Genomic DNA, 27,707 nt, shown 5'->3' with positions numbered 1-27,707 from the left:
GAAAACCCGCTGGGTTCTTCATGCAGTTTTGTTTTGAATAGAAACCAGTCCACAGTTTCTAAGTATCTGTTAGACGCATGTGTAATGTGGTTATCAACTGCACATTACCTATACTGTCAACTCAGCAGTATTCAGCAGCATCCGAGAAAGACAGCAGATGTTAATGCGGCAGTATCAGCAAAAAATGCTGATTGTTATGGGCGTGGGTGAGGGTTGTTGGTTGGTCAGGAGGGTGTTGTGGTCGTGGGTGAGGGTTGTTGGTTGGTCAGGAGGGTGTTGTGGGTGTGGGTGAGGGTGGTTGACTGGTCAGGAGGGTGTTGTGGGCATGGGTGAGGGTTGTTGGTTGGTCAGGAGGGTGTTGTGGGCATGGGTGAGGGTTGTTGGTTGGTCAGGAGGGTGTTGTGGGCATGGGTGAGGGTTGTTGGTTGGTCAGGAGGGTGTTGTGGGCGTGGGTGACGGTTGTTGGTTGGTCAGGAGGGTGTTGTGGGCGTGGGTGAGGGTTGTTGGCTGGTCAGGAGGGTGTTGTGGTCGTGGGTGAGGGTTGTTGGTTGGTCAGAAGGGTGTTGTGGGCGTGGGTGACGGATGTTGGTTGGTCAGGAGGGTGTTGTGGGCGTGGGTGAGGGTTATTGGTTGGTCAGGAGGGTGTTGTGGTCGTGGGTGAGGGTTGTTGGTTGGTCAGGAGGGTGTTGTGGGCGTGGGTGAGGGTTATTGGTTGGTCAGGAGGGTGTTGTGGTCGTGGGTGAGGGTTGTTGGTTGGTCAGGAGGGTGTTGTGGGCGTGGGTGAGGGTTGTTGGTTGGTCAGGTGTTGTGGGCGTGGGTGAAGGTTGTTGGTTGGTCAGGAGGGTGTTGTGGGCGTGGGTGACGGTTGTTGGATGGTCAGGAGGGTGTTGCGGGCGTGGGTGAGGGTTGTTGGTTGGTCAGGAGGGTGTTGTGGGCGTGGGTGAGGGTTATTGGTTGGTCAGGAGGGTGTTGTGGTCGTGGGTGAGGGTTGTTGGTTGGTCAGGAGGGTGTTGTGGGCGTGGGCGAGGGTTGTTGGTTGGTCAGGAGGGTGTTGCGGGCGTGGGTGAGGGTTGTTGGTTGGTCAGGAGGGTGTTGTGGGCGTGGGTGACGGTTGTTGGATGGTCAGGAGGGTGTTGTGGGCGTGGGTCAGGGTTGTTGTTTGGTCAGGAGGGTGTTGTGGGCGTGGGTCAGGGTTGTTGGTTGTTCAGGAGGGTGTTGTGGGCGTGAGTGACGGTTGTTGGATGGTCAGGAGGGTGTTGTGGGCGTGGATCAGGGTTGTTGACTGGTCAGGAGGGTGTTGTGGGCGTGAGTGACGGTTGTTGGTTGGTCAGGAGGGTGTTGTGGGCGTGAGTGACGGTTGTTGGATGGTCAGGAGGGTGTTGTGGGCGTGGGTCAGGGTTGTTGACTGGTCAGGAGGGTGTTGTGGGCGTGGGTCAGGGTTCTTGGTTCGTCAGGAGGGTGTTGTGGGCGTGGGTGACGGTTGTTGGTTGGTCAGGAGGGTGTTGTGGGCGTGGGTGACGGTTGTTGGATGGTCAGGAGGGTGTTGTGGGCGTGGGTCAGGGTTGTTGACTGGTCAGGAGGGTGTTGTGGGCGTGGGTGAGGGTTGTTGGTTGGTCAGAAGGGTGTTGTGGGCGTGGGTGAAGGTTGTTGACTGGTCAGGAGGGTGTTGTGGGCGTGGGTGAGGGTTGTTGGATGGTCAGGAGGGTGTTGTGGGCGTGGGTCAGGGTTGTTGACTGGTCAGGAGGGTGTTGTGGGCGTGGGTGAGGGTTGTTGGTTGGTCAGAAGGGTGTTGTGGGCGTGGGTGAAGGTTGTTGACTGGTCAGGAGGGTGTTGTGGGCGTGGGTGAGGGTTGTTGGTTGGTCAGGAGGGTGTTGTGGGCGTGGGTGAGGGTTGTTGGCTGGTCAGGAGGGTGTTGTGGGCGTGGGTGAGGGTTGTTGGATGGTCAGGAGGGTGTTGTGGGCGTGGGTCAGGGTTGTTGACTGGTCAGGAGGGTGTTGTGGGCGTGGGTGAGGGTTGTTGGTTGGTCAGAAGGGTGTTGTGGGCGTGGGTGAAGGTTGTTGACTGGTCAGGAGGGTGTTGTGGGCGTGGGTGAGGGTTGTTGGTTGGTCAGGAGGGTGTTGTGGGCGTGGGTGAGGGTTGTTGGCTGGTCAGGAGGGTGTTGTGGGCGTGGGTGAGGGTTGTTGACTGGTCAGGAGGGTGTTGTGGGCGTGGGTGAGGGTTGTTGGTTGGTCAGGAGGGTGTTGTGGGCGTGGGTGAAGGTTGTTGACTGGTCAGGAGGGTGTTGTGGGCGTGGGTGAGGGTTGTTGACTGGTCAGGAGGGTGTTGTGGGCGTGGGTGAGGGTTGTTGGCTGGTCAGGAGGGTGTTGTGGGCGTGGGTGAGGGTTGTTGACTGGTCAGGAGGGTGTTGTGGGCGTGGGTGAGGGTTGTTGGCTGGTCAGGAGGGTGTTGTGGACGTGGGTGAAGGTTGTTGACTGGTCAGGAGGGTGTTGTGGGCGTGTGTGAGGGTTGTTGACTGGTCAGGAGGGTGTTGTGGGCGTGGGTGAGGGTTGTTGACTGGTCAGGAGGGTGTTGTGGGCGTGGGTGAGGGTTGTTGACTGGTCAGGAGGGTGTTGTGGGCGTGGGTGAGGGTTGTTGGCTGGTCAGGAGTCAACAGAGAAAACTAGTTTCCTTCAAGAAGTGCCGGACCAACCGGGCTGTGGTAGGTATATGGGCCTGCAGGACACTCCAAGCAACAGCCTGGTGGATCAAACTCTCACAAATCAAGCCTGGCCTTGGCTTGGAGAGTAGAAGAACTCCCTGAAGCCCACCATCAAAGTGCCCAGAGTGGCCTTGAGTGCCCGACTGACTGTTGGAACTCACTCAGCAACACTGTTTAACTGGGTAACTGAGTCAGGTCCAAGCTCAGTGCTCCCCGCGCACCCAGCGAGGGAGGGTGTGTTGTGTTCGTGCTCCGGTGGTTCTTGACTTAACTTTGTTTCATTTATAATATATACGAATTTTGGATTACCCTTCGACTAGTTAGCCTCAAAAGTAAGTTATCATAGTTTTGTAGACTTTATTAGTTATAAATAAACCCCCGTTATGACAATAAATTCATTAACTGTGAAGTCACAGGTACTTTATAAGTCAATTAAGCTATAAAATTATTATCTCAGGTATGGACATAACCTTATATTTAAATGTTTGTTTGATTATATATTAATTTCGGTGTTCGGATATCTCGAATGACTTCACATTCACTAATCCACGTGTATAATGGAATAGACTAGGCAGTGATGTGGTGGAGGCTGACTCCATACACAGTTTCAAGTGTAGATATGATAGAGCCCAGTAGGCTCAGGAACCTGTACACCAGTTGATTGACAGTTGAGAGGCGGGACCAAAGAGCCAGAGCTCACCCCCGCAAACACAACTATATGAGTAACGAGGCTTGAGGTCTTTAATTATTTCATTAATATGTGCTCTTTAATGATCGTAGTGATTAATTAGGTTTCTTTTTTATTAAAGCCAGTATTTACGAGCTGAAGAGTATGTATATATGGTATTATACATATTTTCAAAATTTCTGCAGTTTTGCCATACCATTGACAAGATGTATAGTGAGTTTACTTGTAGTTCAGTCGACTCTAAAACTATTGCTGCTTGAACCAATAGTTCAATAGAACCAAGTAATTCATTACCAGGTTGTGAATGGGTCAAATAGGCTCTGTGAGTGTGAGTTTTACAGTCATTAAACTGTAACAATATATTTATTGCTTTCGTGTGAATGTAAGGATAATCATCTTTCACGGGAATCTAGAACTTATTCAGGGCTAGGTTAGTGAATCCTATCCAGGGCTAGGTTAGTGAATCCTATCCAGGGCTAGGTTAGTGAATCCTATCCAGGGCTAGGTTAGTGAATCCTATCCAGGGCTAGGTTAGTGAATCCTATTCAGGGCTAGGTTAGTGAATCCCATCTTGAGTGAACGATCAGATCGCAACACACAAGATTCTTCCTTCTTAAGACGTCTGGGATCCTCTAGGAAGTAGGTTCGAACTCTCATCACGGCCCTTATGGATTTGTTCTTCCTTCTTATTCAAGTTTTCAGATGAGCAAAAGATTCAGATTATGATTAGGAGATTATGATCCCTCACCCAATCGTACACTTGTGTTGAAAGGGAGGGACAATAATATTCAAGTTTGATCAATACTTTTTCCAGATGAGTTTCAATAAGACTTGAAATTTGCTGATATCCTTTTCCACTCTGCAGTAATTGAAACATTTTAAGATTTCCTTTTGCATCCATGATTTTTCCAGAGATTCAGTCTTCTTTTAAATCCATGATTCTTGGCACTTGAGGTCAATGCATTTCTCCAGGTTCTATCTTGAGGTTATCTTGAGATGATTTCGGGGCTTTAGTGTCCCCGCGGCCCGGTCCTCAACCAGGCCTCCACCCCCAGAAAGCAGCCCGTGACAGCTGACTAACACCCAGGTACCTATTTACTGCTAGGTAACAGGGGCATAGGGTTAAAGAAACTCTGCCCATTGTTTCTCGCCGGCGCCTGGGATCGAACCCAGGACCACAGGATCACAAGCCCAGCGTGCTGTCCGCTCGGCCGACCGGCTCCCTGTGACTTCTAGCAGTGACTTGTTCAACTGATTCATGTGACGAAAAATGCTTGCTAAGGAGGCTCGCATCAGCAATCATTCTTCATCTTCAAAACACTTTGCAAAATCTGGCTTATCCTTATTTGACCCTGACAGCTGAGTGGACAGCGCTTCGGGTTCGTAGTCCTGAGGTTCCGGGTTCGATTCCCGGTTTAGGCGGAAACAAATGGGCAGAGTTTCTTTCATCCTAATGCTCCTGTTACCTAGAAGTAAATAGGTACCTGGGAGTTAGACAGCTGCTACGGGCTGCTTCCTGGGGGCGTGTAACAAAAAGGAGGCCCTGGTCGAGGACCGGGCCGCGGGGATGCTAAACCCCGAAATCATCTCAAGATAACCTTGAAATCCTTGAAAGTACTGTATTCACCTAGTTGTGCTTGCGGGGGTTGAGCTCTGCTCTTTCGGCCCGCCACTCAACTGTCAATCAACTGTTTCTACTATTACTATTTTTCCACACCACACACACACACCACAGGAAGCAGCCCGTGACAGCTTACTAACACCCAGGTACCTATTTCTGCCCATCGTTTCTCGCCGTCCCCCGGGATCGAACCCGGGACCACAGGATTACGTGTCCAGCGTGCTGTCCGCTCGGCCACCGGATCCCGGTGTGTACAACCGCTAGTGATCACACGGTTGCGGTTCCAAGGGACGCCCCTAGGGGTTCAGAAACGGTGGTTTAGCGTTCCCTTTCCCTACCATAGTGCCCTGAGGCCCCTCTCCCTCCACCCCTTGCCAGGGTATTCTGGATATAATCTTACACTTGTGCGCCAAGAGCCCTAAATCTTTCTCTACATTGACTCAAGTTTCCTTCCTCAGTTGGGTTCCTTACATCTGATGCCTCTATTCACCTAGCAGTCAATAAGTACCTTTGACTTTTTTATTTATTTATTTATTTATATACAAGAAGTTACATTAGGTTTATAAGAGTACATAGCATGTGTTGTTTACATTCTTGTAAAGCCACTTGTACGGACAGCGTTTCGGGCATTACAGTTGGTACAGTTTGTACAGTGGGTACAACCCACTACAGTTGGCTGTACTGGGTTGTATTCTAGGGAAAGATAGCCAAAACAGGGAACTCTCGATAGGCTTCGTGTCCCAGACTATGGCACGAAGGGAACACTGTAATAAGTCACGGTGCCTATAGTCCTTGACGACCCATGACTTGTCCTGGCCGCTCCAGCAACCCACTACCTCCCACATCCTCTCAACCACTTCTATCCTCACCTCTCTCCACCCCCACCGAATCCAAACTATCCCAAATCCCACCACCTGCCAACCAACCTATCCCAGTATCTCCCACTTAACCTAGCCCACCACCTCCCACTAAACCTAGCCCACCCAACCTAGCCCACCCAACCTATCCCCTCACTTCCATCCCCAGCCTGTCCTGCCATCCCCCGCCCACCACCACCTCGCTAAGCCCACCCCCAAAGCGGCGTTGACCGTGAAACATTAGAACGCCCATAAAAGATCTCTGTTGTAGGCTAATTTGCTCATTGGAAGCAGTACTTGTGCTTACTACAGTAGGCCTAGTGGTCAAGAGAATGTGCCTTTTCATTGATTTGTGTATCTAATTCGATGCCTTACCAACCCGTTCTCCAAATAGAGGTTACCTTGAGGTGCTTCCGGGGCTTAGCGTCCCCGCGGCCCGGTCGTCGACCAGGGTCGCATTTTGACCTATACTCTCCCCAAGGCCAAAAAATTGTGCTACTTAATGTTAGTGGCTCGCGAAATTGACGCACTGTCCCGTTTTCTGTTTTGGGACCTCTGGTAGGTTAGGATAAGGGCACTTAATTTAATTAAGTAGAACAGTTTCTTGCCGTTTGGAGACCTTAAGAGGATAGACTGCGTAATGCCTACTGTAGTGTTATGGTGTGCATACTAAATGAAGTAATCCATTTTTTCGGTATTATTTTTTTGTTGTAGAATTCTTGGATAGAAAAATGTAGAAAAGATGGAGATAGACATAGCGAGAGATAGGGATAGATAAAGATAGAGGTCAAGAGTTAGATAATTGGAGATAAAGGTCAAGAGCTCAATAAATGTAGATAGATATTGAGATAGAGGCAAAGAGATATAGATAAATTGAGATATAGAGACAAAAAGATATAGAGATGCAGATGGCTGGAGATAGATTAACACAAGTGATAAATATAGATAAGCGATAGATGGAGATAGATAAAGGTATAAATAGACATAGAATAGAGATAAATGCATAGGTAGACCTGGAATATATATATATATATATATATATATATATATATATATATATATATATATATATATATATATATAAATTAGATAGTCTCTCTCTTTCAAATATATGGGGTGACGGAAGTGTGTATGAGTTTAATATGAATGGATTCCATTCATCTAGGCTGTATGGGTCTCGAACCCTGGAACCCACGTGCATGAGGTCGAAGCTCTAACCGGTCCGTCTAATTACCAAAAACTACCACATACTACACACGCTTCAGAAAACTTCCTGGCAATACGTTAGTAATGAATAAATATGATATATTTACTCATTACAATGTTGGTGCTGAACATACAACATGAAAAAACATAATTTTAATCCGAAAAAGTATCTTTTTATAAAGAAATTAGACGAAAATAAAAAGCTGGTGACGCCAAATCAAGTCGACGATCCAAGCTTCGGTTAGGTTAGGTTAGGTTTGGTTAAGTTAGGTTAGGTTAGGTTAGGTTACGTTAGGATAGGTTAGGTTAGGTCAGCCTAACTTAATATATCATATTTATTCATTACTAACGTATTGCCAGGAAGTTTTCTGAAGCGTGTGTAGTATGTGGTAGTTTTTGGTAATTAGACGGACCCGCTCTAACCACTATTGACCCATTGAATGGGTGTTTGTTTGAAGGGGGGATTGGTCAAGACCTCTGGGAGCCAGGGTGTCGCTAACATTGGACAGTGTCGCCAGTTATTGGAAGCTGGGCGCCAAATTTGATGACGTCTTGTTGATTTAGTCGAGGCTTTGTTGCTGATGTTCATGTTGAAAGTATTTTGTTGGTGTGTTTGTCGAGTGTCTGTTGTTGTTGTGATTGTTGAGGTTTTCTTTAGAGACATTAGGAAGTGTTCAATGATTAGCTGTGGATCATGATCATGAAATCATGGGAGGTAGTGAGACGCTTCCCCATTTCAGACAGGAAGAGGAAGCTTATACTGACTTTGTGATTGATTGGCGCTCAGCTGTACAAGTGTCTTACACTGATGGGTCTCTCTCTACACTGAGGTTTCTCTCTACACTGATGCATCAGCTGGTAGTTTTGCTCACCCAAGTGCCTGTTATCAATCTCGTTAATAATATCACACTTAGCATTCTATAGGAATTTTTAATTAAATTTGCTTGGCATAAGTTTATCAGAGAGAACCGTTGGGGTCGCGCCCCGCCTGGTGGTTCCATTAAGATGTTTGAAACAAGATGATACATCAGCACTTGAAAGATTCTGTAGGTGGAAGAAGGTCATCTGGGACTGACCTCTCTCAGTGAAGGGTTATGTTACCCTGGGTGTTATATCTACACTGATGGCTCTCTACACTGATGGCTCTCTACACTGATGCCTCTACACTGATGCATCTCTACACTGATGACTACACTGATACATCTCTACACTGATACATCTCTACACTGACACATCTCTACACTCTATGTAACACCATCAATGTGTTTTATTTAATATGGACATACAAGGAGAGTGAGTCACACGGGATATTTGGTGTCGCCAGACTACCGGCCATGAGCAGTTAACAAGTCACACTTTTAGAGATTAATGGTCAGAAGTTGAGTAGGTTGAGTAGGGGTCAGGTTGTGTGAGTTGACTTTGCTTTCTGCTAAGCTGATAATTGCAGACGGTTGGTGGTGTCTTTTCATGAAACAAACCGCTGTTTAGGCGTGGTAGGTAGATGACCTGAGGCTATCTATCTACTTAGTAGGGGGAGCTTAACTCCCGGTTCCCCCCTATAAATACCCAGGGAACTGTACAGAAGAGATAGAATCCAACTTAAATTCAGAGACTTTGGTGAGTGACTGTTAAGGTGATGTATATTGTTTTTCAACTTAAGTTGTTAGGAAAGGTCACTCAACCTTTTCTTTTTTAACAGACAGACGTCAGTGGGCACATGAGCAGACGACTACAGACTCCTGTTATCAAGTTGAGAGCTTTCCCCTTCTCATAGCTCATGGTAAGTGTTAATGAGTATCTGTATATGTTTTGTCTGTGTGTCTATTGACCATCCCCCAAGGTGCAGCCCCATAATATTGTCTAGCTTCCAGGTACCTATTTTCTGCTAGGTGGAAAGAGGAATGGGGTGACAGACTGCCACAGTGTTTCTGTGATTGTGAGGTCATGTCTACCTAGATAGATAGCCGGTCGGCCGAGCGGACAGCACGCTGGACTTGTGATCCTGTGGTCCTGGGTTCAATCCCAGGCGCCGGCGAGAAACAATGGGCAGTCAGTCACGGGCTGCTTCCTGGGGGTGGAGGCCTGGTCGAGGACCGGGCCGCGGGGACACTAAAAGCCCCGAAATCATCTCAAGATAACCTCAAGATAACTTATAGTGCACATCTAGTTACCACTCTTGTGTTTGCAATAAGTGAAGTGTATGCAGGCGATGAGTCACAATAACGTGGCTAAATTATGTTGACCAGACCACACACTAGAAGGTGAGAAGGGACGACGACGTTTCGGTCCGTCCTGGACCATTCTCAAGTCGATGGAGAATGTTGAATGAATGAAATTTGTTGCGTACCTTTACCTGGGTCATATCCGGAGTGGGTTTCCAGAATTCTACTCCCCATGCTCGACTTGTGATAACTTGGTCCAACAGGCTGTTTGCTTGGAGCGGCCCCCAGGCCCACACATCCAATACAACCTTGGTTGGTCCGTACCTGTACAAAACCTGTACAAAACCTGTACAACCTGTACAAAACCTGTACAAAAACACTCGGGAATCTTTTCATTAAAGTTGTTTGACAGACTATCATACACCTCTCAAGGGGGTGAGATTAATTATGGAAGGGTGAGGGAGGAAATGAATGTTTCCATTAAATAAGATGTTTGCATAATCAAAACAAACTCAACTCTGCAGGTGTCAGGGTCACCGGGGTCTGACCTCTGACCTAGCAGAAGGGTAGGCTTCTAAGAGTTACAACCGGGCCGTAGGTCCTTTGGTTCCTGGAACGTACATATGAGACGCCCCATTCCCACAGCTGGTGGCTCAAGATGAGACGCCCCACTCCCACAGCTGGTGGCCCCAAGATGAGACGCCCCACTCCCACAGCTGGTGGCCCAAGATGAGACGCCCCGCTCCCACAGCTGGTGGCCCAAGATGAGACATCCCACTCCCACAGCTGGTGGCCCAAGATGAGACGCCCCACTCCCACAGCTGGTGGCCCAAGATGAGACGCCCCACTCCCACAGCTGGTGGCCCAAGATGAGACGCCCCACTCCCACAGCTGGTGGCCCAAGATGAGACGCCCCATTCCCTCAGCTGGTGGCCCAAGATGAGACGCCCCACTCCCACAGCTGGTGGCCCAAGATGAGACGCCCCACTCCCACAGCCCGTCCATTTAATTACCCAAAGCCACAACATTGTCGCCTGGAGCGCCGACTTCCTGTCGCGTCACCTGCCACGGGTAACTTTGAGTAGCTTTGGATAGCGAAGGTTAGGTTTGGGTTAGGTGACTCTCAATCCCCCTCCCCCAGAAAAAGACATTGGTGCATCCCTCCCCACAGAGGTGGCACGGGCATGAATAGCCCGTATACGTAGAGGATGTGGTCATTTGCTTAACTTTGTTTTAATTAGTCCACATTCTCCTTCTAACTGTCCTATAATCAACTTGATTTTATTATATAAATTGTACCAATATCAGTCTCGCCCCTCTAATGGTAAACTACTTTGTCTTGCCCAAATAGCTTTCAAGTTGTAAGCTAAATATTACTTTATACCAATAATATAACATTGATTTAGACAGGAGGCCTGGTCGAGGACCGGGCCGCGGGGACGTTGAGCCCCGAAATCATGGCAAGATAGACAGCTACACAGCTATTTAGTCCAGCCATTGTTATAATGATTTTTGTAAGTTATGAATACATTTTCTGGTACTAGGTTTATGTATGTTATCTGTGGGTCGGTGTAATGAACATAAGAACAAAGGTAACTGCAGAAGGCCTATTGGCCCATACGAGGCAGCTCCTATCTATAACCACCCAATCCCACTCATATACATGTCCAACCCACGCTTGAAACAATCGAGGGACCCCACCTCCACCACGTTACGCGGTAATTGGTTCCACAAATCAACAACCCTGTTACCGAACCAGTATTTACCAAAGTCTTTCCTAAATCATCAGACTTTTGGTCTCTGTAGTCTACCAGTAGATGTCCCGTGGGCGGGGGCCTGACAGCTGAGTGGGCAGCGCTTTGGATTCGTAGTCCTGAGGTTCCGGGTTCGATCCCCGGTGGTGGCGGAAACTAATATGCAGAGTTTCTTTCTGATGCCCCCTGTTACCTAGCAGTAAATAGGTACCTGGGAGTTAGACAGCTGCTACGGGTTGCTTCCTGGGGATGTGTAACAAAAAGGAGGCCTGGTCGAGGACCGGGCCGCGGGGACGCTAAGACCTGAAATCATCTTAAGATGACCTCAAGATGGGTCAGAAAGCGCCCCTGAGGAGTTAGGTTTAACCGTGTCAACTATTTCCATGTAACCTTTTTAAAGCACTAATCTAGGGGTGTGTATCCTAGCGGTCAAAGGGCGAGGCTACTGGGAATTTTCTCCCCCAGAACCAAATCTTTTATGGTGACAAAATCCTGAAACAATGCTACATTGAAGTATGTGCGCGTGTATTCCTTCTATATTATCTTCGTTCATCCTAGCCCTCCGTTACTATCCATTACTAGTGTTGCCCTCCGTTACTATCCATTACCAGTGTTGACAGAGTGTCGTCTGTCAGCCATCGTCGACACCTCTCTCTCTTCACCACCCCGCCAACACTCACTGACACACACCCACACCACCTCGCGATGCCCTGCGCCACACCCCTCGGGTCACACCTTGGGTCACACCTCATGTGCTAAGGTTGAGCTTTGGCTCTTTGGTTCCGCCTCTCAACTGTCAGGTCAACTGGTGTATGGATTCTTGAGCTTATTGGGTTCTGATCATATTTACATTTGAAAGCCTCCCACCAGGTCCCACCTCACACCAGGTCCCACCAGGTCACACCTCTCCTCCCACCTAACACCAGGTCCCACCTCATAACATGTGGGGTGAGGTGCGGCGGTTTCCCTGGGTAAAAACCTCTTAAGATATATGGTGGTCTGAGCGGACCCTTCACTTGTCAGGTTTATGACCTGCTAGGGGAGAAGGGCCAGTCTTGGGTCACGACCCTGGGAACACCAGGGTGTGAGGGGGACCAGGGCTATCTTGAGGTTATCTTGAGATGATTTCTGGGCTTAGCGGCCCCGCGGCCCGGTCCTCGACCAGACCTTTTTGTTACACATTCCCAGGAAGCAGCCCGTAGCAGCTGTCTAACTCCCAGGTACTAACACTGCTAGATAACAGTGGCATCAGGGGTGAAAGGGAACTGCCTATTTGATTCTGTCGGCCCCGGGGATCGAACCCGGAACCTCAGGACTACGAATCCCGAGCGCTGTCCACTCAGCTGTCTGAGTGGACAGCGCTTATATTAAACCTTGATACTATCAAGGTTTAACTGAACACTTCCTATTGGTTGCATTTGGTAAAACTTTGTAACACAAGTGTTTGTATTCAATGTAATATGAACTGAAATGTTGGCGTTACAAATCTTCTTGTGAGAACGTTTGGGGTGGTCTTGTTCCCAGCTGATTCAGCCTGACCATAAATTTACAATTAAAAGTGTTTTGCACACCTAACCTCTTGGTCAGCATTTGAAGGACTCCAAGAAGATCTGAGCGGTCCGTCTAATTAAGCAATACGTTAGTAATGATTAAATATGATATATTTACTCATTATAATGTTGGTGCTGAATGTACAACACGAAAAAACATAATTTTAATATGAAAAAGTATCTTTTTATAAAGAAATTAGACGAAAATAAAAAGCTGGTGACGCCAAATCAAGTCGACGATCCAAGCTTCGGTTAGGTTAGGTTTGGTTAGGTTAGGTTAAGTAAGGTAAGGTAAGGTAAGGTTAGGTTACTCGGCCACCAGCCCCCAATATATATATTTACATATATATGTATATATATATATATATATATATATATATATATATATATATATATATATATATATATACTTCAGTGCGTGTGTGTTTTAGAGAAATATATATAGTAGACATAATAGGAAATATAATTTAGTTAAAAAGGCAGGGTCCAAGAGCTAATAGCTCTATTCTGCAGATACAAATAGCAAATACAGATACTAATCCTGCTCCACCCCCACCCCAACGGGTCGGCAGTTTTACAAATATGTGCGTGTATTACCTACAGTAAGCAAACTTTGGATACTTGGCTAAGATTCCTGGCAGAACATCATTATGAATTAAATTGTTACACATTTCCTGAACACCATTGGTAGCTACAGCATTTCTGAATTCCACGATTTTTTTGGCATTAATTTATATAGTGATGCAAAGTACCGTATGTTGACTAGTTCCTGCTTTTCATTTTGTTAAAGGCTACCAACCCAATCCTCACCTACCCTAGCCTCATCTACCCTAGCCTCATCTACCCTAACCTCATCTACCCCTGCCCACACCTACCCTCGTTCTACTGTTCAACCGGGTCCGTCTAATTACCACAAGCTACCACAAACTTCGGAAAGCTTCCTGGCAATACGTTAGTAATGAATAAATATGATATATTAAGTTAGGCTGACCTAACCTAACCTAACCTATCCTAACCTATCCTAACCTAACCTAACCTAACCTAACCTAACCTAACCGAAGCTTGGATCGTCGACTTGATTTGGCGTCACCAGCTTTTTATTTTCGTCTAATTTCTTTATAAAAAGATACTTTTTCAGATTAAAATTGTTTTTTCGTGTTGTATATTCAGCACCAACATTATAATGAGTAAATATATCATATTTATTCATTACTAACGTATTGCCAGGAAGCTTTCTAAAGTTTGTGTAGTTTGTGGTAGCTTGTGGTAATTAGACGGACCGGTTCAACCGAGTTTCGGGTGGCGCCAGGCAGGAATTAGGAGTCCATCATGTTTGACAGTTATCAAATTATGTACCAGGACCAGCGTACCCCCCCCCCCCCCTTCGCTAGCCTAGACCTGTCATCCCGGGTAGTTACAAGGACTAGGCTCCAGGCCTTCCCGTGGGAATGTGTCTCTGGGTTCACTAAAGCCTACCTAGCCTTGCCATTGGCCCTTGGGTGCCCGGGAAGAGCCGCAGGGGGCGGAGATTCATAGCAAGGTTTGTGAAGAAAGTTTGAAGAATTTAATGAGAATTGACAAGTGTTGGGGAAGTATCTGTGTTGTCACTTGAGGGGAGAACCGGTTGTGCCATCTGCTGGTGGAAGTGGTTATCTTGAGATGATTTCGGGGCTTAGCGTCCCCGCGGCCCGGTCCTCAACCAGGCCTCCTTTTTGTTACACATCCCCAGGAAGCAGCCCGTAGCAGCTGTCTTAACTCCCAGCTACCTATTTACTGCTAGGTAACAGGGGCATCAGGGTGAAAGAAACGTTTTGCCTATTTGTCTCCGCCTCCACTGGGGATCGAACCCGGAACCTCAGGACTACGAATCCGAAGCGCTGTCTATCCAGCTGTCAGGCGCACAACCCATTCTGGATTTGTTAAGTCTCTTGTGTTTCACATCCATCGCTTCTCCCTTACGGGTCAAGGGAAGTACTTCAGTAGTTGACAAAGACAACAAGGTTATGGCGGCTGTTGAACAGTTGCATCTGGTATGATATTAGCTCTTGACATAATTCCTTGTCAGTTCTCGCACGACGTTTCAATTTTCACTCCCGTGGGTGTGGTTCTGGCTTTAAAATTGATGAAGATTAAGCCACCAAGAGGTGGCACGGGCATGAATAAATAGCCCGTAACTAGCTTTAACTTATGGTTTTGAATAGATATGTACATCGGTGGTCAATTCAAAGTGTCAAAATGTTACAAATAGTGGTGTTACACTCACCTACCCTGACCTGACCTGGCCATGACCTCACCTACCGTGACCTCACCTACCTACCTTACCTTTGTAGCATCTTAAGGTACTCTCCTTTCTCCGTATTCGCTTCTCACGTGCCTAGACAAGGGGTCAGAGGTCACGTTGCTGGTCGGGCTAGTAAAGATGCCCAGAGGATGACCTGGGATCATGTTTGTGGCAAACAAGTTGCAAAATGGCTACCGACTCTTAATTCATGTTTTCTCTATATCCTTCGTCGCCCGCAATGATAAACTCCATCGTTACGGAGTGTTCCTAGATGTCTGGCATTATTCCTGTTCTGTGTGTGTGTGTGAGAGAAAGAGAATCTCACTCTCTCTGGAATGTTTCTCCCTATTTCCTCTATTTTTCGTCTCATTCCAATCACCTGGTTTTGCAAATAGATAGGGGTCAAGAGGCTGACCTTATGGAGTAAGCAGTGTGTAATTGGAACCCCCATATCAGACGCTGGGGTGACTGTATCGTGTGAACTCTTAATAGGACGTAGATAAGGATTAGCTGAATAGTGCGCTCTCCTCAGCACCAGCCAGCTACAACACGCTGGCTCATGGAATAGCTCATTACAAGAGGAGATGCCATCTCCCACTTTTAAGCCCTGGGTCAAGACCTCAAGGTTAGTGTGAATTGGGTCGTGGATGGAAGAGGAGTGTGTGTGTGTGACAGGCTGTGGAAGGGAGAGCAGGATACCTGTAGCCTATAAGGTATGTCGTGAATTAGGGACACATATATAGCCTAGGATACTATTTGCATTTACAAAGATATAAAGTTTTGATTACATTATGGTTCAAAGTGTTTATTTTTTGTATGAGACTTGTACTGTTTTGCCACTGAGGTAAGCTGATCGAGCCCTTGACATTACAAGTGGACGTGTAGACTTCATGGAACATTATTTAATTTTGCCCGAGTTTATTGGGCAGCGCCACTCATCCTGTGAGTGGACACACACCGCCATAGCAGCATGAACAACACTCCCCAATAGGAAGAAAACCCGCTGGGTTGTTCATCCTGTTCTACCATATTTATGGAACATCTAAGTGGTCCTGTCCACCTCATTACTTGTGTACTGGTTAGTGGTCGCATACAACTAGTTTCAGCACCAATATATATCTCGTCTAGTCAGACCAGTGGTCTTACGGGCTATTCATGCCCGTGCCACCTCTTGGGTGGCTTAATCTTTATTAATCAATCAATCACCAGTGGTCATTGCTCAATGGGTCCTTGACTCTCCACTTGCGCTAAATAACACGTAAACAATCACCTCTCCCTAAGTAATTATGGAAAGCTCCTTTCAAAAGGAGGATAGATGAAGGTACTGGAGGCAAGACCTCCTGTTTAGTTAGCATTTTTTTTGTAACTATGCAATTAGATAAAATTTGGTATTATTCACTATAGTCTGAAATACAGTTAAAAAACAAACTTAAATATTCCTAGGCCTAGTATAGCACATATATGTGCTATATTAGGCCTCACATGGCGTGTTTAGGCCTAGGAAGGTTAGTTTAGGATAGTTTATGTTTATCTTTGCAATATAAATACAAAACTTTTCCGGTTTGTCAAAATTCAGTAGTAACTATTTCTACTTTCATAATTTTTGTTTAAATAGTATTAGGATTTCTGTGGGATTCCTAAATTTGAACGTTCTCATAATCCATCCTAATAAATGTCAGGTCGTGAGACATCATAATTCCCCAGACATCATTTACATGTTGCTTTCCTTCTATGAGTAGGTCTGATTGTGTCCTGTACCCTCAGTACCTGGAACTTATCACCGTTAAACATCATGATATTTTCTCCTTGCCCAATCAAAGACTTGTGCCAGATTAGGCTTTGTCAGTCTGTGTATGTTTTATATGTTGGTTTGTGTACGGGAAAAGGGGGAAGAGCAATGATATTTAGGATGTTGTTGCTAATAAGGTTCGCTACTTGGAACAAAAAGTTCCAAGTAGCACGGGCTATGGTGAGCCCGTAGTGATATTTAGGAATATTAGGAATATTTATAATGTTGTTTATACAGTGTTGGAAGAGATTAAATACCTTCTGCAGTCGAATTTATCTAATTCAGGTTTTCAAAGGTATTTGTTTTGTGAGGTATTTTAAGCAGGCCCATTAGTATAGCGTTTATAAATAAATGCAAACAAAAGCTACTCTTGGATATAACTTCAAAAATACACTAAATTTTCCAACTTTCCTTAGCGAGTATTATGGATAAGAGATTAGAAAATAGCCTAAGCTACTCTTATCCTTTAGAAACGAAAACTTAACTTGCATTACCGCGGGCTTTTTATCACGTATTTCAGATGTTACTTTGGGATATCACATGATATTTCCCGCGATTCTGACCTGTTTTTACATATATATTAAACATTATCTTTGCAGGAGAGACTTGGACATTGACTGGAAACTACAGCACTGGACCTAAGACCCTTATCAAGACTGCGATACATGTAGGTGGCATCTTGGTAGGCGATGATCAAGTCACTTCAGGAGTTCTGATATATTTCTGGAATCTGTTGTGAATAACGTGATTGCAGAGAATTTGTTAAGACAACACAGCTGACTGGATATGTATAAGCTTGTTGGTTCTTCACCAGGGGTTGCTGACGGTCTGGTACCACCAGCTGACGCTCTGGTATCACCAGCTGACGGTCAGGTACCACCAGCTGACGGTCAGGTACCACCAGCTGACGCTCTGGTACCACCAGCTGACGCTCTGGTATCACCAGCTGACGGTCTGGAACCACCAGCTGACGCTCTGGTACCACCAGCTGACGGTCTGGTACCACCAGCTGACGCTCTGGTACCACCAGCTGACGCTCTGGTATCACCAGCTGACGCTCTGGTACCACCAGCTGACGCTCTGGTACCACCAGCTGACGCTCTGGTATCTCCAGCTGACGGTCTGGTACCACCAGCTGACGCTCTGGTATCACCAGCTGACGGTCTGGTACCACCAGCTGACGCTCTGGTATCTCCAGCTGACGGTCTGGTACCACCAGCTGACGCTCTGGTATCACCAGCTGACGGTCTGGTACCACCAGCTGGCACTCCGGCACCTTCAGCACCATCAGCTGACACTCCGGCACCTTCAGCGCCATCAGCTGACACTCTGGTACCTTCAGCACCATTAGCTGACACTCCGGCACCTTCAACACCATCAGCTGACACTCCGGCACCATCAGCTGACACTCCAGCACCTTCAGCACCATCAGCTGACACTCCGGCACCTTCAGCGCCATCAGCTGACACTCCGGCACCTTCAGCACCATCAGCTGACACTCCGGCACCTTCAGCACCATCAGCTGACACTCCGGCACCTTCAGCACCATCAGCTGACACTCCGGCACCTTCAGCTGACACTCCGACACCACCAGCACCATCAGCTGACACTCCAGCACCTTCAGCACCATCAGCTGACACTCCGGCACCTCCAGCACCATCAGCTGACACTCCGGCACCTTCAGCACCATCAGCTGACACTCTGGTACCTTCAGCACCATCAGCTGACACTCCGACACCTTCAACACCATCAGCTGACACTCCGGCACCATCAGCTGACACTCCGGCACCATCAGCTGACACTCCGGCACCATCAGCTGACACTCCGGCACCTTCAACACCATCAGCTGACACTCCGGCACCATCAGCTGACACTCCGGCACCATCAGCTGACACTCCGGCACCTCCAGCACCATCAGCTGACACTCCGGCACCTTCAGCACCATCAGCTGACACTCTGGTACCTTCAGCACCATCAGCTGACACTCCGGCACCTTCAACACCATCAGCTGACACTCCGGCACCATCAGCTGACACTCCAGCACCTTCAGCACCATCAGCTGACACTCCGGCACCTCCAGCACCATCAGCTGACACTCCGGCACCTTCAACACCATCAGCTGACACTCCGGCACCTTCAGCTGACGGTCCGTCACCACCAGCTGACACTACAGCACCACCATGTGACCCGCACCATCAGCTCACACTCCCACATCAACTGACTCTCACCCAGCCCCAGTTGACGCTCCCACATCAGCTGACGCTCACCCAGCCCCAGCTGACGCTCCCACATCAGCTGACGCTCACCCAGCCCCAGCTGACGCTCCCACATCAACTGACGCTCACCCAGCCCCAGCTGACGCTCCCACATCAGCTGACGCTCACCCAGCCCCAGCTGACGCTCCCACATCAACTGACTCTCACCCAGCCCCAGCTGACGCTCCCACATCAGCTGACGTTCCCACAGCAGCTGACGCTCCTACAGCAGTTGACGCTCCCACAGCAGCTGACGCTCCTACAGCAGTTGACGCTCCCACAGCAGCTGACGCTCCTACAGCAGCTGACGCTCCCACAGCAGCTGACGCTCCTACAGCAGCTGACGCTCCCACAGCAGCTGACGCTCCTACAGCACCTGACGTTCCCACAGCAGCTGACGCTTCCACAGCAGCTGACGCTCCTACAGCAGCTGACGCTCCTACAGCCCCAGCTGACACTCACCCAGACCCAGGTGACACTCCCACAGCACCAGCTGACATATATTTCCAAAAAACTACCTCAGATTTCCGAAAAACAGCCTCATATTTCAAAAAAAACGGTCTCATATATCTGAAAAACGGTCTCAAATTCCTGAAAAACGGCCTCATATTTCTGAAAAACTGCCTCGGTTTCGTATTTTTGTAAAACGGTCTCACATTTCTAAAAAACAGTCTCGTCTTAGTGAAAAACAGCCTCATCTTAGTGAAAAACTGCCTGATATTTCTGAAAAACAGCCTCATCTTGGTGAAAAACTGCCTGATATTTCTGAAAAACAGCCTCATCTTGGTGAAAAACTGCCTGATATTTCTGAAAAACAGCCTCATCTTAGTGAAAAACTGCCTGATATTTCTGAAAAACAGTCTCAACTTAGTGAAAAACTGCTTCATATTTCTGAAAAACAGCCTCATCTTAGTGAAAAACTGCCTGATATTTCTGAAAAACAGCCTCATCTTGGTGAAAAACTGCCTGATATTTCTGAAAAACAGCCTCATCTTGGTGAAAAACTGCCTGATATTTCTGAAAAACAGCCTCATCTTAGTGAAAAACTGCTTCATATTTCTGAAAAACAGCCTCACCTTAGTGAAAAACTACCTCATATTTCTGAAAAACAGCCTCACATTTCCAAAAAACGGCCTTGTATTTTTGAAAAACAGCTTTATATTTCTGATGAACGGCTAAAACTACCTGAAATTTCACTGACATCACTTGGACTTGACTTTTGCCTGTGTGGCGTTTCTGTGGTATCACAAATAGCACTGTCTGAAGTTCCCACAAAACATCCCGAGGTTTCTGGAGTACCACGGGTTCTCCCCGAGGTTTCTGGAGCACCACCGGCGCTCCTCGAGGTTTCTGGAGCACCACCGGCGCTCCTCGAGGTTTCTGGAGCACCACCGGCGCTCCTCGAATTTTCTGGAGCACCACCGGCGCTCCTCGAAGTTTCTGGAGCACCACCGGCGCTCCCCGAGGTTTCTGGAGCACCACGGGTTCTCCCCGAGGTTTCTGGAGCACCACCGGCGCTCCTTGAAGTTTCTGGAGTACCACCGGCGCTCCTCGAAGTTTCTGGAGCACCACCGGCGCTCCTCGAAGTTTCTGGAGCACCACCGGCGCTCCCCGAGGTTTCTGGAGCACCACCGGCGCTCCTCGAGGTTTCTGGAGCACCACCGGCGCGCCTCGAGGTTTTTGGAGCACCACCGGCGCTCCCCGAAGTTTCCAGAGCACCGCCGGCGCTCCTCGAAGTTTCCAGAGCACCGCCGGCGCTCCTCGAAGTTTCTGGAGCACCACCGGCGCTCCTCGAGGTTTCTAGAGCACCACCGGCGCGCCCCGGGGTTTCTGGAGCACCGCCGGCGCGCCTCAAAGTTTCTGGAGCACCACCGGCGCTCCTCGAGGTTTCTGGATCACCACCGGCGCGCCCCGGGGTTTCTGGAGCACCACCGGCGCTCCTCGAAGTTTCTGGAACGCCACCGGCGCTCTTCGAAGTTTCTGGAGCACCACGGGTTCTCCCCGAGGTTACTGGAGCACCACCAGCGCGTCTCGAGGTTTCTGAAGTACCACCGGCGCTCCCCGAAGTTTCCAGAGCACCGCCGGCGCTCCTCGAAGTTTCCAGACTAACACCAGTAAATTATGAACAATCTCTCATGATGGCTTCTGGCCGTCAGAGTTTACGTCCCATGCCAAGAGTAACAAGCCCGCGTCTTCACTGCCTAAACACACACCACCAGCCAAGTCTGAATGGTGGAGAAGCAAGGTGTAACAATCGTATAGAGATTCTGACCCCACCAGAAGAAGAGGAAGCTACCATTATATCTGCAAGAGACAAGTTTGCCCCAAGATTTTCTCCGTCCATGTTGACACATCCTGCAGAAGGCATGTTGCAATACAAGCAACAGAACTCTGAATTTTGTTCTACTCAACGCGCGCTCCACACCCGGCAGCTATACTGGCCGCAGCAGCCTGATGCACAGTGTCTGTCTTCGTTAAATCAACCCCCATGGGGTTCACCCTGGCAATATTACATGCACCATACTCAAACTGCACAGTACTCACAGTATTGCCAATCATTACAGGGTTTACTTGGTCAGAATCTTTCATGTCAGCACCCCCAGGGTTCACTTGCTCAAGACCTTCCATCACGTTATCAGCACCCACAGGGTAATCTTCCATCGCATCATCAGCAACCCCAGGGTTCATCTGCTCAAAAGCCATTACATCATCAGCAACCCCAGGGTTCACCTGCTCAGAATCCATCACATCATCAGCAACCACAGGGTTCATCTGCTCAGAAACCCCAGGGTTCACCTGCTCAAACTCTTCCATCACATCATCAGCATCCCCAGGGTTCACCTGCTCAGAAACCCCAGGGTTCACCTGCTCAGAATCCATCACATCATCAGCAACCCCAGGGTTCACCTGCTCAGAAACCCCAGGGTTCACCTGCTCAGAATCCATCACATCATCAGCAACCCCAGGGTTCACCTGCTCAAAATCTTCCATCACATCATCAGCAACCCCAGGGTTCACCTGCTCAGAAACCCCAGGGTTCACCTGCTCAAAAGCCATTACATCATCAGCAACCCCAGGGTTCACCTGCTCAGAATCCATCACATCATCAGCAACCCCAGGGTTCACCTGCTCAAAATCTTCCATCACATCATCAGCAACCCCATGGTTCATCTGCTCAAAATCCATCACATCAGCAACCACAGGGTTCACCTGCTCAGAACCCATCATATCATCAGCAACCACAGGGTTCACCTGCTCAGAATCCATCACATCATCAGCACCCCCAGGGTTCATCTGCTCAGAATCCATCACATCAGCAACCACAGGGTTCATCTGCTCAGAATCCATCACATCATAAGCAACCACAGGGTTCACCTGCTCAAAATCTTACATCGCATCATCAGCAACCCCATGGTTCACCTGCTCAGTATCCATATCATCAACAATTCTGGTGTTCACCTGCTCAGAATATTCCATTACATCATCAGCACTACAAGCGTTCTGCTCAGAATTCATCACATCATCAGCAACTTTGGGGTTCACCACATTACCAAGCTCTCCAAGGTTCATTTGTTCAGTACCCACAATCTCAACAACTCTTGCAGGGTACACATACACAATATCCACTCCATTACCAGTTTCAACAAGGTTCATTCGCACAATATCAGTCACTAAATCAATCCCCATATTGTTTTAAACAATACCCAAAAGAGCATCCAGCTTCACAAAGTTCTCATATACAATATCTACCTCCACATTTGCAAACCCCACATAATTCACCTGCTCAGTATCCAGTATACCACAAATCCCCAAAGTGCCCTATTACTCAACATCATCAAAAATATACACACACTCAGTATTCTGAATCTACAGATCCAGGAGGACATATTACACAGTTATTGACTTGGTCCAAAAATTATGAACCAAAGAGTCAGTATCAACATCAACAATGGCAGCAGTTCCACTCCACATCACAACAGCATACAGCGCAAAATTATTACCACAAAAAATTAAGGGGAAAAACACAACATCGGCAACATTTGGGAGACGAGTATCTGCCATCCAGTGAAGTACAAATGCATGGTCAACACATCCTAAGCAAGCAGGACTCTCAGACTGCAAGAGTGCTAACACACACAACTCACCACACGGCGTCCCAGTCATTGGAAGAGCAACAAATACCATCTACTAAACCTAATTATGAAGAGGCACATAAGAGGCTTCAGAGCTTATCATCTAATGCCCTGAATCTTAACAAAGGGTCTGAAAGCAGCTTACGTCAAATGGTTCCTATGAAGTTTGACAATGGGGTCCAGGATACAAACTTGAGACCAAGAGACGTCTTTCAGCAACAAATGAACCTCCAAAGACCAATGACAAACACTTTGAATCACACCTACAATTTAGAGGGAACCGGTGAACATCAGTTTGAATTGCCTACTCAACAACAAAGCCAAGATAATACTCAGAACTCGTGTCAAAAGATCTGCACTGTTGACAATGTGGTCCGGAATGATTACCTTAACAGTGAAAATCAACTAAGTAATGTATATTTAATTGAATACGTCTCAGAATCTTCAGCTATTTTTTGTCATACTTGTGACAGTAGAGTTACTAGGGAAAATTTCCTTGACCATCTGTTTTTTGGCAGACTTCAGTGTAATCACTGTTGTGATATTATTGTGAACTGCAGAAGCTTGCAGCATGTTAGGAAGTTTCCCGGAAAGTGCATGAAACATAAGAATTATAAACATAACTTTAGCAAGTGGCTTGAATGCCCAATCGATTACTTAAAATACCATATTACTCTAAAGCTCAAAGGTTTTGGAAAATATAAAAATGCTTCCCAACCAAATGGGGAAAATTTTGCCAGGTCATTTGCTGCCTACTTGAATAACTTAAAAATCTTAGACAAAGTAAATCCGTGGATGTCTGCCATTAGCCAGTGTCAAGAATACTTGGATTGCTCTGGTGTATTACTCGAGCTCTGTTCCAAGACATCATCTGGTGAAAAACTTATATATCAAAAAAATCTTGCTAAGCAAAGTACTAATATTCAAGAAACCAGTCCTGTCATGCAAAGTTCTAATGAGCATCAAAACAATCCTACTATGCAGAGTAGTGATGAGAAGCAGTACAATTGTACCATACAGAGCACCAATGATAATCAATACAATCCCATGCAGAGCACTGATGAGAATCGATGCAATCCTGATAAGCATAGTTCTCATAAAAATCAAAACCAAACCAAACAGAATGCCCAAGAATTTAAAAATAAAAAACAGAGAAGCTACACCAAAACTTTATGGAAAAATGATAATAATCATTCAAAGAGTCTAGGCAAGACTAGAGAGAAAAACAGCAGTGTCACAAAGCAGCAAAATGAAAAAAATAAGCCAAGAAATAGCTTAGCAGTTGAACCCAAAAGTATAGAGAAACACACACTAGGAATTTCTTATGAACAAAAGAAAGAGCATCCCCCCAAAAAGGCACAGGATGCCAATAACATTTCTTGCCATGCATGGGACAGGAAGGACCAGGTAACCAAACAAAGGATTATCAGGGACGCCAGTGATATTTCACGAACACAAGCAGGAGTAACATTACAACCGGAGACTTGCCAGTCTGAAAGAATATTAGAAGGTGGAGTTCAGGAATCGGAAGTACCAATAGCTGAGCTTAACCCGAATAATTTGGTTAAAAAGAATGGAAAAAGAAAAATGAATGATTGTGACACTTATGCAAAGCATAGCAAGGCTCGGAAAACTGGGTTAGTGTGTAATGAAGAAGCCATTGCCAATTTACACACTCAAGTACAGTTACAATCAAAGGCTTGTTGGTCTCGAGGGTTGTTTCAATGTGCAAATTGGAAATCGGAGGAGCTTTCTCAACAGGAACCTTGTGAGCTTAAAGTGACTTCACCTGTGTATAAATCTGAAGAAATTTTACAGCAAGAATTTTATGAACTGGAACAAATTTCTCAGCCCGAAGCTTGTGGGGCAGGAATATCTGTACAACATGAAATTGTACAATCTAAAGTTATATCAGAAACTAATTGCTGTAAGCCTGACCCAATGCACCAGCTCGTCGTCTGTCCTTCAGTTCCAGTACCACAGGTTACAGTTCGTGAACAAGACGCAACATCCCAGCTTAAAATTTCTGATGTACGTGAACTGCAAACAAAGTTTTCACCTGTGGTTTGCCAATCAGAGACAGCGTACCAGCTAGCTGGGATCCAATCAGAAGTGACATCTCAGCTTCTTGCACAACCATCAAAAGTAGACTCACAGTATGAAACTTTTGAACTTTCTGAAGATTCTAATCATTTCCCTGCACTAAATCCAAACAGTAGCATTTCATGCATTGAATCTTCAACAGAACTCGCCACAGGAGTGCAAGATGCCTCTGATATGGCCCCTTTAACAGAACTGGCCACAGGACCACAATATGGCTATTGTATGCCCACTTTAGGGAAACTGGCCCCAGAAGCACCACAAGATGACTCTAATGTGGAAGCTGCAAGTGGATGCGTGATTGAATCTCCAATAAGACCCGTCATAGAAATACCAGATGTGGCTGCTGCAATTGGGTACACAATTGAGGAAGATAGGAGTGGCTGCCTAACAATAAAGAAGAAAGAAATGTCCAGCTCAGTTGGAGAGAAGACAGCACAGAGGAAGATACTAGATTTACAGGCTGGGTGGATCGAGGGTGCCAGTGATGATTCCGGTGCTGAGATGGTGGCCCTTGTAGAGGAATCAAGATGTGGAGAAGAGAAGACACACGAAAATATGGAAATGCAAATTAAAAATGAATTGGAAGGTATTGCAGTATCATTTCCTGAAGAAGAATCCAATCCAAGAATAGAACATTGGCCTAGACAGATTTGGAATCCAACAGTGGTCAATGGAATTCAGTTACCCATGGACCATGTGGAAGACAATCGGTATCTGGTGATAAGATACCCCGAGGAGGAGTGCCCAGAAGAATGCCCTGAGTGCTATTGCACCTTCTGTGCATCCATGTTATACATTAACTATAAAACGTTGCTAATCACTCTTGTCTGTCCTGATTGCAATCTTTCCATTTTTATTGTCCCTGATGAGATGTCTATGAGCAGATTTTCCAAAGATGTAAAAAGGGCCAATTGGTCACTGTAAATGTGAATAACAAAATATAATTTTAAAGTGATATTTTACTGACATGCACTTTTTAATACAAGCTGCATATTGACAAAGATGTATGTACCATACATGTAATAAAATATATTTTTCTTAATTTGGTGTTTTTTCCAACCTTTTAAAACATACATTTAATTAAAATCTAAATGAAACAAGTAAGAGGTAAAGAAAATTATCTGCATTAATAAGAAGAGTGATTTTCAGATAACAATAAGTGCATGAATCCTTCTTTTAACACTGAGACTTAAATCTTTTTTTGATGAATAGAGGATACAAAGATTCGAAAATTTGTAAATTATTATACTGTAAAACAAAATAGAACAAATTAAGAACCAAGACAAAAATATAGACTAATCTAGATACTGTATTTAAGTACTTATCTGAATATGAGAAATATTGACAATGTTTATCTATAAATACTGTTCAACCTTTTCCCCTGCAATACCAAGGATTAAAATATTGGTGAAGAAAAGTACAGTATTTTTATTTTGCACTGCATTTCTATAAAAAGGTTTTATATAACTTTTTAACGTTTCTAATCAAATATTGTCCTATTAACTCAATACCAAGCCATTAGTGCTCCCAAGACAATATCATATATACTGTACAACCAATTTGATATATTTTATTTACAAAAAGCAAATTTTTTATACACGTGCATTTACATTTCTGATCAGAAAGAAGACAGCTTTTTAATATTTAACTATGCAAAAAAATCAGAACTGGAACAGTAGTTACATTACTTATTGTACATTTATTTAATGTAAGTAATTAAATGTCGAAGATGTGTTTGATCTTTACCCTCAGGCTTTGTAATTAGATGTCAATAGTGTGATGCATTTTGAGAAGTGTATACTGAAAAGCTGAACTAACAGCTGTTGTCAAGAAAAAAAATAAAATGGCCTACACTGGAAGTCATGTAAAGTTCATTGATTTTGGCTGCTTGTTTTGCAGACATTGCATGCTGAACCACTGCTCACCAGCATCTAAAATATTAACACCGATACCTGATCAACCAGGCTGTGATTCATACGTCAGGCTGCGAGCAGCTGCGTCCAACAGCCTGGTTGACCAGTCCAGCAGCAAGGACCGGGCCGCGGGGACGCTGAGCCCCGAAACCATCACAAGGTAAGGTAACCATATTTAACCAGGTACTAATATTCACACCCAGGGGTCCAAGAGCTTAAATGCCGCATCTCCAGTTCTCAGGAACGTATCTTGAGGTTATCTTGAGATGATTTTGGGGCTTTAGTGTCCCCGCGGCCCGGTCCTCGACCAGGCCTCCACCCCCAGGAAGCAGCCCGTGACAGCTGGCTAACACCCAGGTACCTATTTTACTGCTAGGAAACAGGGGCATAGGGTGAAAGAAACTCTGCCCATTGTTTCTCGCCGGCGCCTGGGATCGAACCCAGGACCACAGGATCACAAGTCCAGTGTGCTGTCCGCTCGGCCGACCGGCTCCCTGTAACCCAATGTATCAAAACAGTAATGCCATTGTTAGGAATTGGTAGCATTCATCAACGAGTTAAGAATTGGACCTAATGTATAACCATCGAAAACTATTAAATTCGCATATTGAACTTCTTGAAACCCAACTTTTTATACTTGTTGCATAAAACTCGTCTCGGTGAAGAATTGAGATACCGTCTTGGAGAATCTTGAGTG

General features: G+C 46.3%; 2 protein-coding genes across 2 annotated transcripts; both read left to right on the top strand.

Moving 5' to 3' along the window:
* Positions 1–2,912: 2,912 nt before the first annotated feature.
* Positions 2,913–20,253, top strand: LOC138354959 (uncharacterized). Its single transcript, XM_069309573.1, has 3 exons — positions 2,913–3,030; positions 8,770–8,850; positions 17,206–20,253. The coding sequence occupies exon 3, from the start codon at positions 17,393–17,395 to the stop codon at positions 19,433–19,435; it is 2,043 nt and encodes a 680-aa protein (XP_069165674.1). The 5' UTR covers positions 2,913–3,030; positions 8,770–8,850; positions 17,206–17,392; the 3' UTR covers positions 19,436–20,253.
* On the top strand, positions 20,029–26,139 carry LOC123771229 (uncharacterized). The gene is made up of 2 exons (XM_069309722.1): positions 20,029–20,035; positions 20,116–26,139. The coding sequence occupies exons 1-2, from the start codon at positions 20,029–20,031 to the stop codon at positions 26,019–26,021; spliced, it is 5,913 nt and encodes a 1,970-aa protein (XP_069165823.1). The 3' UTR covers positions 26,022–26,139.
* The last annotated feature ends 1,568 nt before the right edge of the window (positions 26,140–27,707 follow it).

Source organism: Procambarus clarkii, chromosome 65 (genome assembly GCF_040958095.1).
Source record: "Procambarus clarkii isolate CNS0578487 chromosome 65, FALCON_Pclarkii_2.0, whole genome shotgun sequence".
NCBI classification, from domain to species: domain Eukaryota; kingdom Metazoa; phylum Arthropoda; class Malacostraca; order Decapoda; family Cambaridae; genus Procambarus; species Procambarus clarkii.
Note: the sequence above shows the minus strand (reverse complement) of the source record. Positions and strands in the feature narration are given on the sequence as shown.